The following is a 16,800-nucleotide window of genomic DNA, read 5'->3' on the forward strand; positions in this document are numbered from 1 at the left end:
TTCCTTTCGGCATGCAGACAGGCTATTGAGGAATGCAGTTATTTCTACCCATTTTCATATTAGCATATTTATCACTTTTAAATCTGGACCTGCTGATGGAAAATCTCGAAATGTTCATTGACAAGAATCTCGGCTATAAGAACCAATGAGTTTGGTTTTGTCAACAGTTTGAAGCTGTTTTAATCAACCAAGCCCCCACCTTCTCAGCCACTCACCCAAGACTGATTGCCTGCTCCAAGGGCGTAAAACATATTTTCTTCCATGTGCATTAGGCCTGCTATATACAAGTTTTATTGGTACAATGTGCAATATATGTTATGTTTATTACTACATTGTTTTTATTTTATTTTACACATTTATCCTTTTTTAGGCTTAGTTTTGCTATTCAAATTGATGCGGTTTTCATTTTCTTTTGGGGTGGTCCAAACCCATCAAAATTGTGCCAACTGTCCGGCATGGTGACGTACCATAATGCAAGGGACCTGTTCTATGGCCTGTGGTACAGGGGCAGGTAGAATCACATCTTCATATCAGCAGCTATATTGGTTAAAACTAAGACACAGTTGAGTGTTTGAACAGGATAATGGTCCCAAAAATAAAGCAGGTTTTGGAACAAATAAACAAACAATCTAAGCTAAATTAGGCTTCTGGATTTTCCCCAACCCCACTAAATGTAAATTATACTAAAAACTGGGACAATGACAGCAAACTGACTTGAACAAGCTTTACTAATTCTTAGTTTTCAAAAGTCCAGTCATGTTACCAGGTCCTTGTTGATGGCTACAAAAAGTGTGTGATTTCTCTGCAACTTGTTAAAAGGGACATATGCAAAATTCACTTTTTTAGCCCTTAAATACTTTTTGTTGCATACTTGAGTCCAGCAAATGTTATTGTAGTCTTTCCAGGAGCTGCGTAGATATCCATCTTTTTGGGTCATATTTTTCCAAGATGTTCAGTTTTCTATTAAAGTGTTTCTGAACTGTTATGTCCCAATATTTGCTGCAGAACTGCTAAACAAGGCCATGGAGGTCAGACATACCCATTTTGTGAATCTACCATACAAGTGCATAAGTATTCAGTTGTTCATTACACCATACCCAAAATGGCAAAACGAGCTGGAGTGGAATGCTCTGCGACCTGGAGGCACTACGTACACCATGGTACGCGTAGTGCCTCCTTTAGATTTACAAACTGCACCAAATCAACTTGCTCTCAGACGCACCTCAGGACAGGGGTAAAAACGGGGGACCGTTGGGGTAAATTAACAAGGAATTCAGACTAGAGCATTGAAGTTCCACTTTATATAAAACACAGCTGAATGATTTCAATGTGAAAACGATTTAAGAGCATATGTCCCTTTTAAGGGACATTTGAGCTTGTATGCATAATTTTGACCAGACAAGATGAGAGACAATTCACTATGAATTAAAATCTCTACACCCAATTCTTGATTTTAAAATTCAGGTTAGTCATTTCTAGTATGATAATTCAACCTTTAAAAGGGCTTTTGGAATAAATTAATACAAGACAAAACTGAATGGCATTTATGATCAAACTTTTACCCATATAAAACCATGTAGTAGCCATTTCATTTGTAAATGAAAACTAATTGATTTCTCACAACTTTAACTTATGAGGTCGTGTCATTAAAGTGTTTCCTGGAAATTATAAAGAATTTATTTTGGGTATACAATCACATTATTTTCCTCCTAAATAAACTGTTGCGTTTTGATCTCTAAAGGGAAATTGACAAAATAATGTACACCAGCACACAGGACGAAAGACCAGTTTTAGTTTACACAAAAATGTGTTTATCAAATCAAAAATATAACATTTCTCAAACAGAACTATGGCAACACACAGTGTGGGTACAGTAGCTTGGCACAAACAGGAATTCTGGGGAACGATGGAAAAAGTTCTTCACAAAAACCAATAATTGAACTAAACCTATAGTAACAGCATTAAAAACATTGTTCTGCTTTCTCAGATTAAAGAATATTTAAACCTCACATGTTATGGCAGAATATGAAGGATCTTTTTGGACTAAAGTTTGACAAAACCCAAGTTAAAAGAAAAAGTGTTTCTGCATCATTTGATACTATTAGTTCAAAGGTCTATTCTTGAAAACAGTATAAGCAAACAAAATCTGTGCTAAAATCAAAAAGGTGCTAAAAATAAAAGACATGCCACAAACAAGTCCAGGTCCTTAACACAAAAATGGTCCAAAATATCTCCTTGCATATCTGATATTCCCTTTATAATGCTGACATTGCCTGAAAACAAGACAATAAAGCTGCTCTTAGGGGGTCCTCAAATTACAGTATACTCCTTCCATAAAAGCCATTGGATAAAACAAAAACATTTAATGCTGTAAAACAGGAAATCGGGTCTGATGTTCTGCCTGAGTTGAGTGATCATGACATTTTAAATTTGGCATAGATGAGCCATGCAAAGTGATCCTCACTTTCATTTGTCACATAGCAATACAGATGCTAGGAAATAATGCACCATGTGACAAACTCTAAGTTAAACCAACACTCTATAGAGAGCTTTAGTGTTTAAAGGTCTGCTTTTTGAATCTCCACCATATTTAAAGTAGCTTTGCTGGAGCTCAGACAAACGTTAAATGCTCTTTGGGAACTTAAAGTATGCTTCAAATATTAAACACGCCGATTTCTGTAATTATTACGTTTCTTTCGGCTTGCATGCTCACCATTATTGAACAATGCGTTCCCTTGTGTGTTCTCTGTAACAGGACAGCTTTACAGCTACATCCAGTTCTCATAAGTATGTTCAGCAGGGTAAAGGTCAGTTTGCTTTCAAGGAAAATGCACAAAGATACAGCCACGATAAATCCGTTTTGTCTCCAATGCTCCACTTCCTTTTCGCTCATCTTCAAAAAACAGCTTACAAATTTGAAATTGTTAACAATACAAAATGAGCTTCTCAGTCAAAATTATTATTATTTTTTTTTAAACAAAAACACCCTGAGAGATCAACTTAAATCAGAAAAAATTTGACTTAAAAATTGAAAAAATCTCCCTGGAGACTCAAGTGTGATGCTAAAATGCCATTATGAACACATCTATTTACAACAATATGACAATTGAAAAATCCTAGGTTTGATTGTATAACGTTTTTGCAACTAGAATAAACTCAGGAGGCTTGTACCTTTGAACAGTTTTTGGCATTTGTAAAATAGCATTGAAATGTCCATGAATTTCTTCCAGAACGGGAATATTTACACTTGTATTCAGCCTAAAATGATGCAGAGTTGCACCAAGTGTCCCCTCTACAGCATTATGATTGTCCATTTGGCAGTTAAGAAGCAGCAGCAGAGAGTAAAATGTGACATATTGGTGATATTTGGCACCATCAGCGTGGCAGCACTGTTTGAAAATCAAAGTGCTTTGTGCTTCCTGTAGTCTGGACTAAATAAATTTCCGTAGTTTGACCAAACAGCTAAAGCCTGGGTTTTTATTTTTATGGGCTATTATTTTATTAGCTAAACATTATTTTCTGTGTGTTGAGGTAGTAACTGTACAAACAGAGCAGCATAAGATGGCATTGCCTTTAAACTCTCCACTTCACATCACGTAATCTAAATCTAGCCCTCCAACATTTTTACTAGATGGAATGTCATTTTTCCCTCTTTTTGTTTCTTTGCTGCTCTATAAAGCGTGGTCCATCACATATGCACGCCCGCCAAGTTTGGTCAAACCCACACATGAGGGGTCTTTTGGTTTTTGAGTAAAACCATCATGGCAGTCTTTTACCCTCAGGCAGCAGAGTCTTCTCTGGTCTGGTCTGTGAGGTTGAGCAGAGCTATCCTCTGGTCACTGGTCCTTTCACCATCCTGATCCACCTCCCCAGGTGGAGCATCAGAATCCTGATCCTGCTCAGAGCCGCTGGGCTCTGGGTCAGGATAGATTACTAGGAAACATGCAGCAAGGAAGCCGAGGAAGGAGCCCCCAGAGGCCACAATCGGAATGACACGTACGCTGTCTACGGCGTCGACCACGGATCCCAGAGCTGATGCCACCAAAATCTGGCTGATGTAAACCTGGAAATAAATCAAGAACACGAGACCACAGGTCAATGCTGCAACAACCAAATTAAAAAGGCTACTTAGCTAAAATCTTTCTTCAGATGATGTTCACTTTTACTAAAACCTATTCAGCTTACAGCTTATTTTCTCATACAAGAAGGGGCTAGAAAGTAAAAACGGTGACACTTACCTGGCAGGTCAGTATAGCACAGTCTATACCGAAGCCTCTTCGAGTGTTGGCTGGACTATGGTTAATGTACTGAGGAAACAGAAAAAAAAAATGGTCAAAACCTTATTACAAATCTTAAGCATATGCTAAATGCTTATAAAGAATATTTGTAATATCTTACAAAGAGTAATTTAAATGTAAAAACAAGATGTGTTGTGAAGTTGTGTGTGATCTTACCTCTTTGATTTCATGGTACTGCCCGAGCAAAGCATAGGGACAGTACGAGATGCTCATGGAGATGATTCCCATGCTACTGATCATCACCATGGCAACGTAAACATTAGGGAAGATTGCCATAATCCCAGTTCCTAAAACAAAGAGGCCCAATTTATTTATTCATTTTTTAAATATAGGACAGTGGTTTATTTCTACACATGAACAGCTTTAAGTTCCTCCATAACATTTTAAATGCCTTAAAGTGAGAAGGGTAAATGGTATAAAATGTTAAATGGACTCAATTTAATTTCCCTTTGGGATTCATAAAGTACTTTTGAATGTTAATTGAATTTATAAATTTCCAGTCATACTGACTACTTAAGGCACTTTACACTATAGCCACATTCACCCAATCCCAGTCAGTAACGCAAACACATTCATCCACCGATACACAGATCAGTAGGCAATCTGAGGTGACCTGCCTTGTCCATGGGCACATCAGCATGAGACAGGGTGAATCTGAAATCAAACCCACAACCTTCTAATGTCAAGACTAATACCCAGTAGAACTCTAGATTGCAGCTGCGAGACGACCAAACCTCACTTTCAGCAGAGTGGCCTCTGTCAACATGATCTTTCGATAACATTGAATAATACTTAGAAAGATCTGAGAATTATGTCAAACCCAAAGTAAAAAAGTTCTGCTTTGAGTAAAAAAAAAAAGAAAAAAAAAGAAAAAAAGAAAAAGAAAAATGCTACGTGATCGATCAGGCTGTTACTAATAAGGGCAATGGTTTATCTGTCAAAGATGCATGCGGTGATCCTGACATATTGCACAAAAACAACTAGCTGTGGTTCTTTATTCAGTCTCAGAAGTTCAGTAAATATGTAAGGATTATGTCTGAACAAAAATTCAGAAATTCAAAAGTTCGAAGCAACACATGAAATGATGCTGCAGCACACTGACTCACCTATCGAGAATCCCAGAGTTCCCACAACATAGATGACTCTTATGCTCAGGTCAAAATTATCCAGAGACTTCTGAAGAATGGCTGGAACAGGGGGAGACACATTTTTGGTTACTCAGGCTCCCTTTGTATTTCTCTTTAGAATGTCTTAACTGTCTTATCTGCAACTTCCTTTTGTGTAACACAACAGTTTGCTCAGTCCTAAACACTCAACATGAACAACAAAGTTGGTGCATCACCAGAGCAGACAGCAGCAGTAGCAGCATACACCACCAGTCCCCAGCACCCCATCTGTACTCCTTTGTGATAATTTTGTAGCTCTGTGGAATTAGCAGGTGCCTTAAGAAAGGAGAACATGGGGACTTTAATGTAAGACAGACTGAATAACTGAAATGGAGTTAAAATGAATTATATGCCAATAAATCATGCAATGCTTTGTTTTTTTGTGTAATAGTCAGAACACATAGATGTGTGTATTTACCTTAGGGTCTCCACTGTAAATGACCTGACCCATGAAGTCAGTGTAAAACACAGCTTCAGCTATAATGGAAAACCATGTAAAAAGGTGACAAACACACAGTCTCCAGAGCTGCTTTGGCATCTGAAGGAGAGGGAAATAAAAAACAAATTCTACATAAGACTGGTTACTTTAATGTAAATCAGCCCACTTCCCTCTAATTTTACACAGCAGTACAAAGTTTAGTTCACCTTGAACATGGACAGCCAAAGCAGCCGCACAGTTGTGCCCATCTCTGTTTCCTCGTCACTGCTGGAGCCCTCAGATAAAAGACTGCCTACAGATGGCTGCCTCTCTCTTTTCTGCATGGGCCGCTGGATGTTCCGCAGATCAGTCAGACTGCGGGAGATAGTGATCGGTTGAGGGCTTGTGGGTCTTGCGCGTCGCAGTCTATAGCGTTGTGATCCCACTCGACCATAGTATGAAAACGTGAAGGAGGGCTAAAGAGGAAGAAAAACCCAACAATCTTTATTGAAATTAGATATTGTAATAAGTCTCATTTTTGAAGAACATACTAAATTGCTTAAACAATGCAGAGAGAACAAAATAAATAAAATTGTACCTGTCTGTAGAAGGTTGGTGGATGTTGGCGTGATGAAACAGATGTATTGGCAGGGCGGGTCCCAGGTTTGGTGAAGGGGTGGCATTTAAATGTATTTAGGGCACGAGAAGAGAAGCCAGCACTAACACCATTAGCACCTCTATCGTGCTAAACGAGAAAAGAGACAGAAGTACGGCTTAAAAATCCATCAAAGAGTCACAAGTCGACACATTTTGCAAGCACAGAAGTTTTCTGTCTTCGCAAAGGCTTATATAGCGCTAATTAAAGCAGCACCATGTAACGTTCAACCACTACGGCCTCTATACCTGTAACTTCCAGGATTAGCACCCCTGAAGGACACTGGCAACACTGCACAGTCACAAAATTAAACAGTCTCCCTCTGTGTTTTGGAATCTGATAGCAGACCCCTTTGGACCAGCAGACTGAGAAGTCATGAAGTTACTTGGAAAGATAAGACCGCAGTCACTCCTCTAGATTATCATCAGAGTCTCCCACTGAAACAGGGAGGGGGAGAAGGAGAGGAAGGGGAAGCTCCAGGAGCCGTTGAAGAGAAGGACGGGGCAGACAACAGGCTCAATCATCTGATTATGAAAGGCTGCAGGTACTCTAACAGAGGAGAAGAGCTGACATTCAGGTTTGTGAACTACAGTTAATGTATTTTGTAATAATATCCACGGTCATGACCAAATTTTGACTCAAGGATGAGAAAAGTAGAAGGACATAAAGTTAGCTCTCGAGTTTAAGGGGAACTCAGACTGCCGTAAAGCGGTGCTTTGGTCACATGACCCATTCAGCGGCAAGTCTGACCATCTCAAGTTACTTAGGCGAGTATTTGAGAAAGGCACCCATCACTGAGCATCAGTACGCACCAAGTGCTGTATATCGACCTGAAGAATACTATGTCTCAAATTAGGCGAATACTTCAAAACTTACATGGTACTGCTTTAAGCTTAGGAAAGATACTGACACTTTACAAGATTAGATATGTTCTCCAAATGATATTAAGCACAATTGACTTCTATATTCACAGTCATCTTACGTGTGTATTCTCTGAGGCTGAACTGTTCTGAGGGAAAGAAGGCTGGCCGTTCGTCGGACCCTTTATTTGAGGCACATCTGGATTTGTAGGCACCGTCCCATCAGTGAGGGACAGGGGGTCGACAGGAGAGGACGACGTCACACCGGTGCCTGATGGCTTAAAGGCATTGTCCAGATTGTCTGGTAAAAAATGCATCTCAGGCATGAAAACCTGCCTGTCCAGATGAAGGTCAGAGTCCAACTCGATCGTAGCGTCGGGCATGGCGAGGACTGAGTCACTTTTACTCCGAACTCTGTCCACAGCTTGGAAATCCATTTCCCCGTCCTCAGGATGTGATTCTTTCTCCTCTAAGGAAGACGCATCCTCTTCTGCAATGGCATCGAGAGAAGGTCGTGTGGAGCCAACCAGTTTTACAGACAACTGACTGGAAGACTCTTCATCTTCTCCACCTTTCAGCTGTTTGGGTGCAGCACAATTCCTCTCAGGGATACTGAGCATATGTAGTGTGACAGAAATAATGAAGATAATCCCCGCAAACAGGAAGAGGACTTGTTCTTGTGATTTAAAGGCTCTACCCAGAGCTGTGCCCTTCCAGTCAAGGCCCCCCAACATGTAGCCGACTGCTCCTCCAAGTCCTAGAAGACCAGAAACAGAACAGTAAGGAAAGACCTGGTGATTTCAATCTAAACATAGACTTTTTGATGCCTGGAAATGATCGGTTTCTCTCCACACCTATATTTTTCTTTCTCCTGACAGATCTGTAGACGAGGTTGACAACTGACCAAACATGTTTGAAGAGAAACTGACCTTTTCCAGCCTTTTTTCCAAGTTTCTAAAAGGCATATGTTTGGACAAAATTTCTCCGATCGTATGAGGTTAAAGGACAACTTAAATTCCCACTCAAACCTGTTTTTGGTTGCTACGTTACATTAGAAATTAAGTAAAATCTTAACATAATCCTCCCATTCGGGATAATTTCCGTGCTCTGGAGTCACATCTGCCTATTTGGGCCCTTCACCGCATCTCTTAACTTAAACCCAGCACTGTGTTTGAATATAAAAGGCAATAATTTAAAAGGGCGAGTCTTGGCAGTTTGAAGCGTTTTTATGCAATTTCTGCAAAGAATGTACACAGACAACTTTTTTTTGTTATTTTATATAAGTTGCAAACAATGTGCTTTTCCCCCTTCAATTTTAGTAAAGATATGTTTTGTTTAAAAACACAACAAAAAAAAACAAAGTGGTTAAAGTGTGGTTAGTTTGAGTGGTAAAATCAATCACAACTGATTGGATTACAAATCCTCTAAATCAATACTTTGTAGAATCACCTTTATCTGAAATCACAGCTGCAAGTCTTTTGGAATATAGCTACCAGCTTTAAAAATCAAGAGACTGAATATTTTGCCCATATTTATTTGGAAAATGTCAACAGCAGTCAGATTGGACGAAGAACATCTGTGTACATCAATTTTCAAATCTCGTCCCAGATTCTCAACCGGATTAAAATCTGGACTTTGACTGGGCCATTCTAACACTTTCTTTGATCTGAACCTTTTCATCTACTGAACTCTAATTGTACATTTAAGGTTGTTGCATTGCAGCAAAGTCTATTCCCAATCTAAAGCCTTTTGCAGCTTCTAGTTTTGCCCTTTATTTAGCTCCTGCCATCTTTTTTTCCAACTCTGACCAGCTTCCCAGGCCCAGCTGAAGATCACTACCTCCACAGCATTATGCCACCACCACCACCACCACCACCACCATGTTTCACAGTTAGGATGGTGTTAAGGGCTATGAACAGAGGCAGTCTTCTGCCACCCTATTTTGGATTAAGGTAAACAAAAAAAATATATATATATTTTTTTTTTCATTCAACTGACCATGTGGTCTTCTTCCGCATGTTTGCCGTGTCCCCTATGTGGCTTCTGGAAGACTACAACTGGAAATTCTTATGGCTTTCTTCTAGCAGTGGGTTTCTTCTTACCACTATTTCATAAAGGCCAAATTTGTGGAGTGAACAACAAATGTGTTGTCATGTCAACAGACTTTCCTACATGAACGAGTGAATCTCTGCAGCTTCTCTAGAATAACCATGTATCTCCTGGCTGCTTCCCCTGTTGATGCTCCTCTTGTCCATCCTGTCAACAATTATAAACCTTCTTAGGCCACAGCCCCCACTACTGGGGGAGGAATGTGACTTTTGTCCTACTTCATAAGAGCTTTTTTCTCAGCAATTATGAATTCTGTTTAAATAATCATTGCTAATTAATATGTTTTCTAAACAATTTTGACATTTATGTGGATACCACACAAGTGTATCTTTAAATACAGTTTGCGATTGCTGAAAAGAATAATGTAATTAGAGTAAAGTATGTTATTTTGAGTGCAAATTCAGGAGAACATCTTGGGGCCTAAGAGGCTTTGTTAGGCAGAGACTCATGTCTCTGTAAGTTTGCCATTGTGTCACGCTTCATATCCTGATGATGACTTGAAGAGCGCTCTGTGAGATGTTCAAACTTTAGGATATTGTTTTATTACCCAACCCTGCATTAAACTTCCCCACAACGTTTTCTCTGACCAGTCCGCTGCAAACCTTAGTCTTGATGATGATAGTTCTCAAAATGTTTCCTAACAAACAAAATAATTTACACACAGGTGGAAGCTTTTTACTGGTTTAGTGACATTTTAACAATATTTGTTGTAAAAGGGTGGAATACAAATGCTTGCCACACTTTTTGGACTTTTATCTGAAAAAGAAGGAAATCGTATATATATTTTTTTTAACCATTTCACAGTTCTTTTATTTCACCCTGGTCTATGAAAGGAAATCCCACCAACGTATACAACAGTTTGTAGCTGTAACCAGACAAAATTGTGGCAATGGTTAAATGCTATGGATACTTTAGCAAGACTCTTCCTATTTCCACAGGTGTGTTCTCTTTTTACATGTGACTTATTGCCCTTTCTTTCCTATGCTGGATTTTTAAGCTCTATAACATCAATGACAATTTTTATCACTAGGTGTTTCTGTCGGATGCGGGTAGTGAAGCACAATAAATCCTTCACTACAAGTCTGAAGGGGAAAGAAAACAAACAAGTCCGGGAAGAGAGATTTCAAAAACAGCAGGAATGCAGCCCAATTTCACCAATAATAGAAATCAAAGAAAATTTTAAACATGTGAGGAATGCCTTATACGCATGTCATACCAGCAGAGAGGCCATGTATATTCAGAGCCATGTCTTGCTCATCAGCATCAGCAACGTCAAGAAGGTAAGCCCTGATTGGTCCCTCAGAGGCATCGGCGCAGAAGTCCAGCACCACAACACCAACAACAGTAAGGACGATACCAATTGGCTGGCTGTTTGGACTGTCGCCGACAGAAAGGCCTGAAACAAAACCCCAAAATGCACACACAACATTAACCTCTAAGAATTATTATCCACGCAGATGTGTGACCTCATCAAAAACCGTCTCACCGATCAAAGATCCGTTTAAAAATAGCGCCACACCGAGCAGCACTCCCATGCAAAGAGCTAGAATGAACGGTCTCCTCCGGCCCCATCGCAGAGTGCAGCGGTCACTGGCCGAGCCGATCAATGGAGTGAACATAAGACCCAGGATGGGACTGAGAAACCAGGTTAAACTGTAATACTGCTCGGGAAGACCTAGAACACACATAAAGAGGAGTCAATCAAATATAACCATTTAGATTATAGCCAAGACAAGACTAAAGCAGCAGTCAAAATAGGTTCACTGCTGAAACATAACTCTTAAGATTTGATTTTTTAGGAGAGCTGAAGAAAGTAAGAATGAAAACAATGAAACCGTTGCTGGAAAATTCAATACCATTTGTCTAATAATACCATTTGAAAAAAAAAAAGGCATTTTCAAAGTAACCACATAAGTTGCAGGAGTTCCTTTTACTGTCAGCCGTCTACTTTATCTGCTTGTTTAAAATCACACAAAGATTCCTAAAATATTCTATATAAAAGTACACGTCAATCAAACTTGCTCTTCATGAGTTTGTGGTGCATGAACATGTCAGAAATAACTGCACCCTTTTAATAGGGAACAAAGGTTGGTTCCAGTGAATATTTGACTTCTTTCCAGAAAGTTTAATTTTTTCCATCTTGGTTACATAGCAGACAAACAAAGAACCACTCGTCTTGCTCACTATTAACCAGTTTTAGAACATGTGAAACTTTTGATACTAAAAAAAAAATTACAGAATCCCCCCCCCCCCCCCCTACCAACCAACAAGGCAACACAGCAGTGAGATAATCCTTAGGTGGATCTGGTTTTAGGTAACACAAACCTGCCGGCGGGTCTTTAGAAGCATTAAACACTAATTTGGCAGATTTGTGTTTAAACAGGGTAAGCCTGGTCATGCCTTAACAAACCCTGTAAAAATATCGCCCGTTATTGTCTCTGACAGCTGCTCAAACAACAACTACTAGTTTGCTGCTCACTGGCAGTCACTTAACTCCCATTTTGCATCAAAAAACTATTGAACAGCACTTAATACACTTTTATTGTGCTTTTTTTTTTTTTAAATCAAAAACACCATTTGAGAAATTAAAAGGAAATTAATAATGTGAATATGCTACAAGGCAAGCAAGACACTTAGTTGCAATATTGTTTGCGGCCATGCCCATTTACAGCAAACAGGAATTTGAAAATACCTACTTTAAATCTTTGGTAGGACTGTTTGACAATCAACATTTGTGTGTTTGATTTGAAGGCGTTGGTCCTGACAAAACCTGTAGCTCACTAAACACAGAGCTAACTTGTCACTTGTTCAATTGGGCATAAAAAGTTTCCAGAGACTGTTAAAAACATTCACAACCCTAAAGGCACAATAAAGAATGTTCTTTGGACAATGTATAGAAATTACTTACCCACAACAAAACAAATGACAAATTCCTGTCAGTCGTTTTATTTTATTACAAATAAAGAGGGAAATCCTAAACAGAAACGATAGTGTAAGTATTTCAGACAGTTCCTGTGAATGTGGCCTTTGTTTCCAGGTCTAGGGAATGGATCCCAAACAACCAGTGTGAACATATTGAATAATGCAAAAGCTGAACTTCTTCTGACAATATCACCAGGGGTCAAAAAGCTAAACCAGGTGCCTCAGAAATGCTTTAAAGCCACAGAGAATGAAGTTGATTTGATGTTTAATACATTAGTAAGGTTAGAAAATGGTGAACCTGAAATGTGCTGTGTTACGCATTCTTGGCATACCTGGCCATGGGACACCACCTTTTGTGTAATTTCTGCTATGCTGGCAAAATTAACATCTAACTGCGTGGTTGTAGCCCCTCAGCGGGTACTGCCGTTACATAACAGAGGAGACAGACAGACACGTCCTGTCTAAGGCAATGACAACAGACTTCACAGTGTTTTCAGTGTCTCCAGGGTACCTGCTGCAGGTGCAGACTTATGTAAACCTCTGTCTGACGACAACAGTCGTCTAGACAATCAAAACTCAAATTAAGAAAGTGAACAAAGGACACCATCACTGGCTCGTGTGAGCAAAATGTTTAAATAACACAGGTCAGATGAACTTGGCCCCAATTGTGTCGCTAAAATACCCCAAAGAAGTAGAGTGAGTCTAACATCTCCACCCAAGTACATTGCAAATGTAGAAAATAAGAATACCACATGTGGTTTTGCATCTTTTTTTTCTTTTTTTTTTTTTAACCACTTTCCTGGCCAAAGTACAGAAAAAAACAGTTATATAGACACATTCAAAAAGGTTTTACTTCTTAACTTCACAATGCATACCAACTAGGGCTGTACAATAGGCTCCAATAGGCGATATTAAGCCTTTTGTATCAGTCAATATCGATAATTGCTGAGTACCGGTAGTCTTTCGTTTACCTTATCTGAAACAAGGACCAGGGTCGTGGGGTTGAGCCTGAATTTAAACTGTAACCCTAAACCAATTTAAATGCAACTTTTAAAATAGGTCAGCCCTACTACCAACTTTGCTTATTTTGGCCGTAAGAGTTACCAAATCAAGACAGTATGACCTACCTATCTGTAGAAGCACTGGCGTCACCAGAGCTGTTTCCATGGCGTAGCAAAACTCACGTCCAAACATCACTGCGGCATGCATTACCCAGCGATACCGGGGAATGCGAACTGTTCTCCCCTCCTCCTCTTCATCCTCACTTTTATCATCTTCTGTAACATTGTTAAGCTTCCTGTTGTCAAGCAGGTCCAGGGCCTTGCTTTCCTCAGCTTCTCCACCCGTTTCAGTCTGGTTTGACTTCATTAGAAATGTTCGCGGTTCGCTTGTTTTGCAACCTCCGGCAAATCACACAACAGGTCCACTCATTTACATTAATCTAAAATAAATTTAAAAGGAATTAAAATGATGTCCATAACTCATCTTTCTCAGTTATTCAATAGGAATAGTGATTTTTGTTAAACAGCACATCAGCAGACTCAGAGTTCAAAAATAATGAGGGAGAAGAAAGGAATCAACATTATGATGGGATAAATAGACCAAAAAGAGGAATAGAATAGCCATTACACTGATAAAATACAGCAGCAAGGATGGTTCTGAGGGCCAAGTCTAAAGTGGTGGCGAACCTAAAGAAAAGAAATTATAATCTTGTAAAGGAGATGTCTTCTTATCATTTCCAGCAGCTTTGTTTGCAGCAGACCGGGCAGATAAACAAAAAGGTCTTTGACTTTATTTGTGCAGATGCAGCTGGGCTGGAATCAGCAGATGTCTGCAAAACAACAAAAGTCAGTTGGACCATTAACAAGGATTAACATGTAGCACTGACGCTAACCTGTAAATACATTACGTTACACAAGGTGAGAGCTGACCTTTGAAATGCAGAGTCTTGCAAAAATATTCATACCCCTTGAACTTAGTCACATTATGTCACGTTGTCACTATACCCCTTTTGTTTTATGTGGATTTTTCTTGTGCTAAACCAATGCGGTAACTGAATCAGAAGAAAAGTAGTAAGCATTGGTATTCCAACCTGATGGCCCTAAAGGAAATCTAACCCAACCAACTGCCTTCAGGAGGCACCCACTAAGTCAAAATAGCCCACCTGCATGCATTTTAATCTTTATCCTACATGCAAAAATGATAAATATGGCAGAAAACCACCACAGCAAACCACCTTGTACACACTATCTCCACTGGTGAAACAAAGTGGTGGCTGCATCATGCAAAGCGAATGTGTTTCTTAGGCAGGAACACAGAAGCTGCTCAGAGTTGATGGGAAGTAGATGGGGCTAAACACTGGGTAATCGTGAAAGACAACCTGTTGAGGGTTGTAAACAACTTGAAACTGTGGCAGAGGTTTACCTTCCAGCAGGTCAATGACCACAAACATACAGCCAGAGCTACAAAAGGAGCGATTTAGCTGAATGCATATTCACAATCCAAATCAAAATTCATTTGAGAATCTGACCGACCTTAAGCTCCTCTGCACAGAACGGGCAACATTTCTGTCTCCAAATGTGCAAAGCTGGAGGAGAAGGAATGTAGAACACATTTAGGGTTGTAATTGCAAAAAGGGGGAAATCTTCCAAGGAGCGTGAATAATGATGCAAGACACCGTCACAGAAAGCATCCATGTGCCAAAAGTATTTTGGTACTTTTGGCTTCCATAATGGGGAACATGAAGTCCTCTGAGATTTAGAAAAAAATGCAGCCCTGCTTCAAAATAGACGACATAAATTATGATGCAAAACAATTTGAAGGACCCAAATATAGCCAGAACTACGAGTTTGTGTTTCCTCGCATACCAACTAGAGATTGTGCTGCAACAAACTGTAACCTTCAACAATAGTCAAACCGTAAAAGTGACATCAGAGCCACAAACAAAAGCCAGATTAAGAAATAAACCATTATTACAACACGATGTGTGTTGTGCAAGTGTAGACAGTCCACATGGACAGATGTCTGCCTGCACAGATAAAGTAATGGTAACGCGGTTGCCCTTTGAGGATATAGTAACCGTAAAGTAATCCAATCTGTTTTTCAATCATTCCCCTTCACCGCGGGTCAATGTTTAAACTTGTTCCACCACAGACGTGCGACGTTGGTTTTCTGCCTCTTGGAGAAAAGTAACACGATCCCGTAAATATAATCTGCCCGTTCAGTAAAAATGTAAAACTGTCTTTTCAAAGCACTAAAAGTTTGTTTTTCAAAGGAATGCGTGTTGGAGGGGTTTCGCCGCCGCTTGTTCAACGTGTCATAACTTGTTCAGCTAAAAACAATAAAAAAAAAAGAAAGCTCATCAAACTTTACCTGCCCCACCTACCTCTTAAACCAAAAAAAAAATTATTTTATCGTACTTTTACAGGGTGCAGCAACAGAAGTGTCTACATCACAACAGGTAGAAACACCTCTCTGCGGGGCCGCTGACGTTAACCCTACCTTGACGGAGGTTTGACTTGCTAGCGTTACCTAGGCGAGCTAAACGGGCTAAACTCTATTCTGGCTGCAAACGTTTAACGACTTCCCACGACATGATTCGTTCCCGTGAAACCACCAAAAAAAAAAAAAGACAAGACATACCTGGAAACTTCCTCTCTTTGCTGACGCAGAGCTATTCCCGCATCGTGAATATTTTTCCACAAATGTGCCCATAAAAACGTCAAAATGGGGCTAGCGTTGCGGCTAACCTTCACAAGCTAATTCAGTGACCCATCTGATGCACGCGCTCCACTCATCTCTTTTATTGGTTTCCACAGTAACAAAGAGGGGGCGTGGACAAACGATGTTGACTATGGCGTCACCTAAAAGTGAATAGAAAAACAAAATGATATTCAATTGCTTACGACGTGGTCTCATTTTTAATTGCTCGTTTTAAGCCCAGAGGTAAGTTTGGGTTTAAACATGTAAAAGTACACTGATATGGAGTGGAGACTATTTTGAATGATATATTAAACATTTTTTGTGAATTTGCTTATTTTAAAGAAATTTGGTCCATCAAGATCTTTAGAATTGATTCATTTACAAGAAATAATACCACTGTTCAACATGCCACATTGATAAGTTTTTTACTCAGTAACAAAAAACAAAATAAACAAAGAAAAGAAAAAGTTTCATACTATTTTTGTGTAAATCCATCAGACGGTCCCATGTTGTTTCCACTGTCATTGGGTAAAAAGGTCCAGGAAAGAAAGTCAGACATCCCTCTTACCCAACAACAATTTCCAACCCCTCATGGAGGTTCCCAGAAGGGAACAGCCTTTAGAACGTTTTATCCGGCACATCCAGGGGCTGTGCTAGCCATTTCGGTGCC

At 39.6% G+C, this 16,800-nt stretch overlaps 1 protein-coding gene across 4 annotated transcripts; it reads right to left on the minus strand.

The window, feature by feature from the left end:
* Positions 1 to 1,788: 1,788 nt before the first annotated feature.
* slc45a4b (solute carrier family 45 member 4b) lies at positions 1,789 to 16,239 on the minus strand. Of its 4 annotated transcripts, none has more exons than XM_021319258.2 (14): positions 16,071 to 16,239; positions 14,058 to 14,116; positions 13,556 to 13,869; positions 10,993 to 11,181; positions 10,723 to 10,902; positions 7,520 to 8,154; positions 6,481 to 6,627; positions 6,110 to 6,358; positions 5,883 to 6,002; positions 5,641 to 5,740; positions 5,405 to 5,485; positions 4,455 to 4,585; positions 4,239 to 4,307; positions 1,789 to 4,063 (listed from the first exon to the last, which is right to left on the minus strand). In XM_021319258.2, the coding sequence occupies exons 3-14, from the start codon at positions 13,794 to 13,796 to the stop codon at positions 3,779 to 3,781; spliced, it is 2,427 nt and encodes an 808-aa protein (XP_021174933.2). In that variant the 5' UTR covers positions 13,797 to 13,869; positions 14,058 to 14,116; positions 16,071 to 16,239; the 3' UTR covers positions 1,789 to 3,778. The 4 variants fall into 4 exon arrangements, with proteins under 4 accessions (XP_021174933.2, XP_021174929.2, XP_021174938.2 ...); XM_021319254.2 differs by having other exon boundaries at positions 14,058 to 14,259; XM_021319263.2 differs by lacking the exon at positions 14,058 to 14,116.
* Positions 16,240 to 16,800: the final 561 nt, after the last annotated feature.

This window comes from Fundulus heteroclitus, chromosome 3 (assembly GCF_011125445.2).
Source record: "Fundulus heteroclitus isolate FHET01 chromosome 3, MU-UCD_Fhet_4.1, whole genome shotgun sequence".
Lineage (NCBI taxonomy): Eukaryota > Metazoa > Chordata > Actinopteri > Cyprinodontiformes > Fundulidae > Fundulus > Fundulus heteroclitus.

What these genes read in the sequence shown, in the direction of transcription:
- slc45a4b (XM_021319263.2), bottom strand. Translation starts at nt 13,796, where the DNA reads ATGAAGTCAAACCAGACTGAAACGGGTGGAGAAGCTGAGGAAAGCAAG. An exon ending in TTTGGCTGTCCATGTTCAAG is followed by an intron (nt 6,003 to 6,109) that starts GTGAACTAAACT and finishes CCTCTCCTTCAG; the next exon opens with ATGCCAAAGCAGCTCTGGAG. An exon ending in AACTCTGGGATTCTCGATAG is followed by an intron (nt 4,586 to 5,404) that starts GTGAGTCAGTGT and finishes TCTTTGTTTTAG; the next exon opens with GAACTGGGATTATGGCAATC.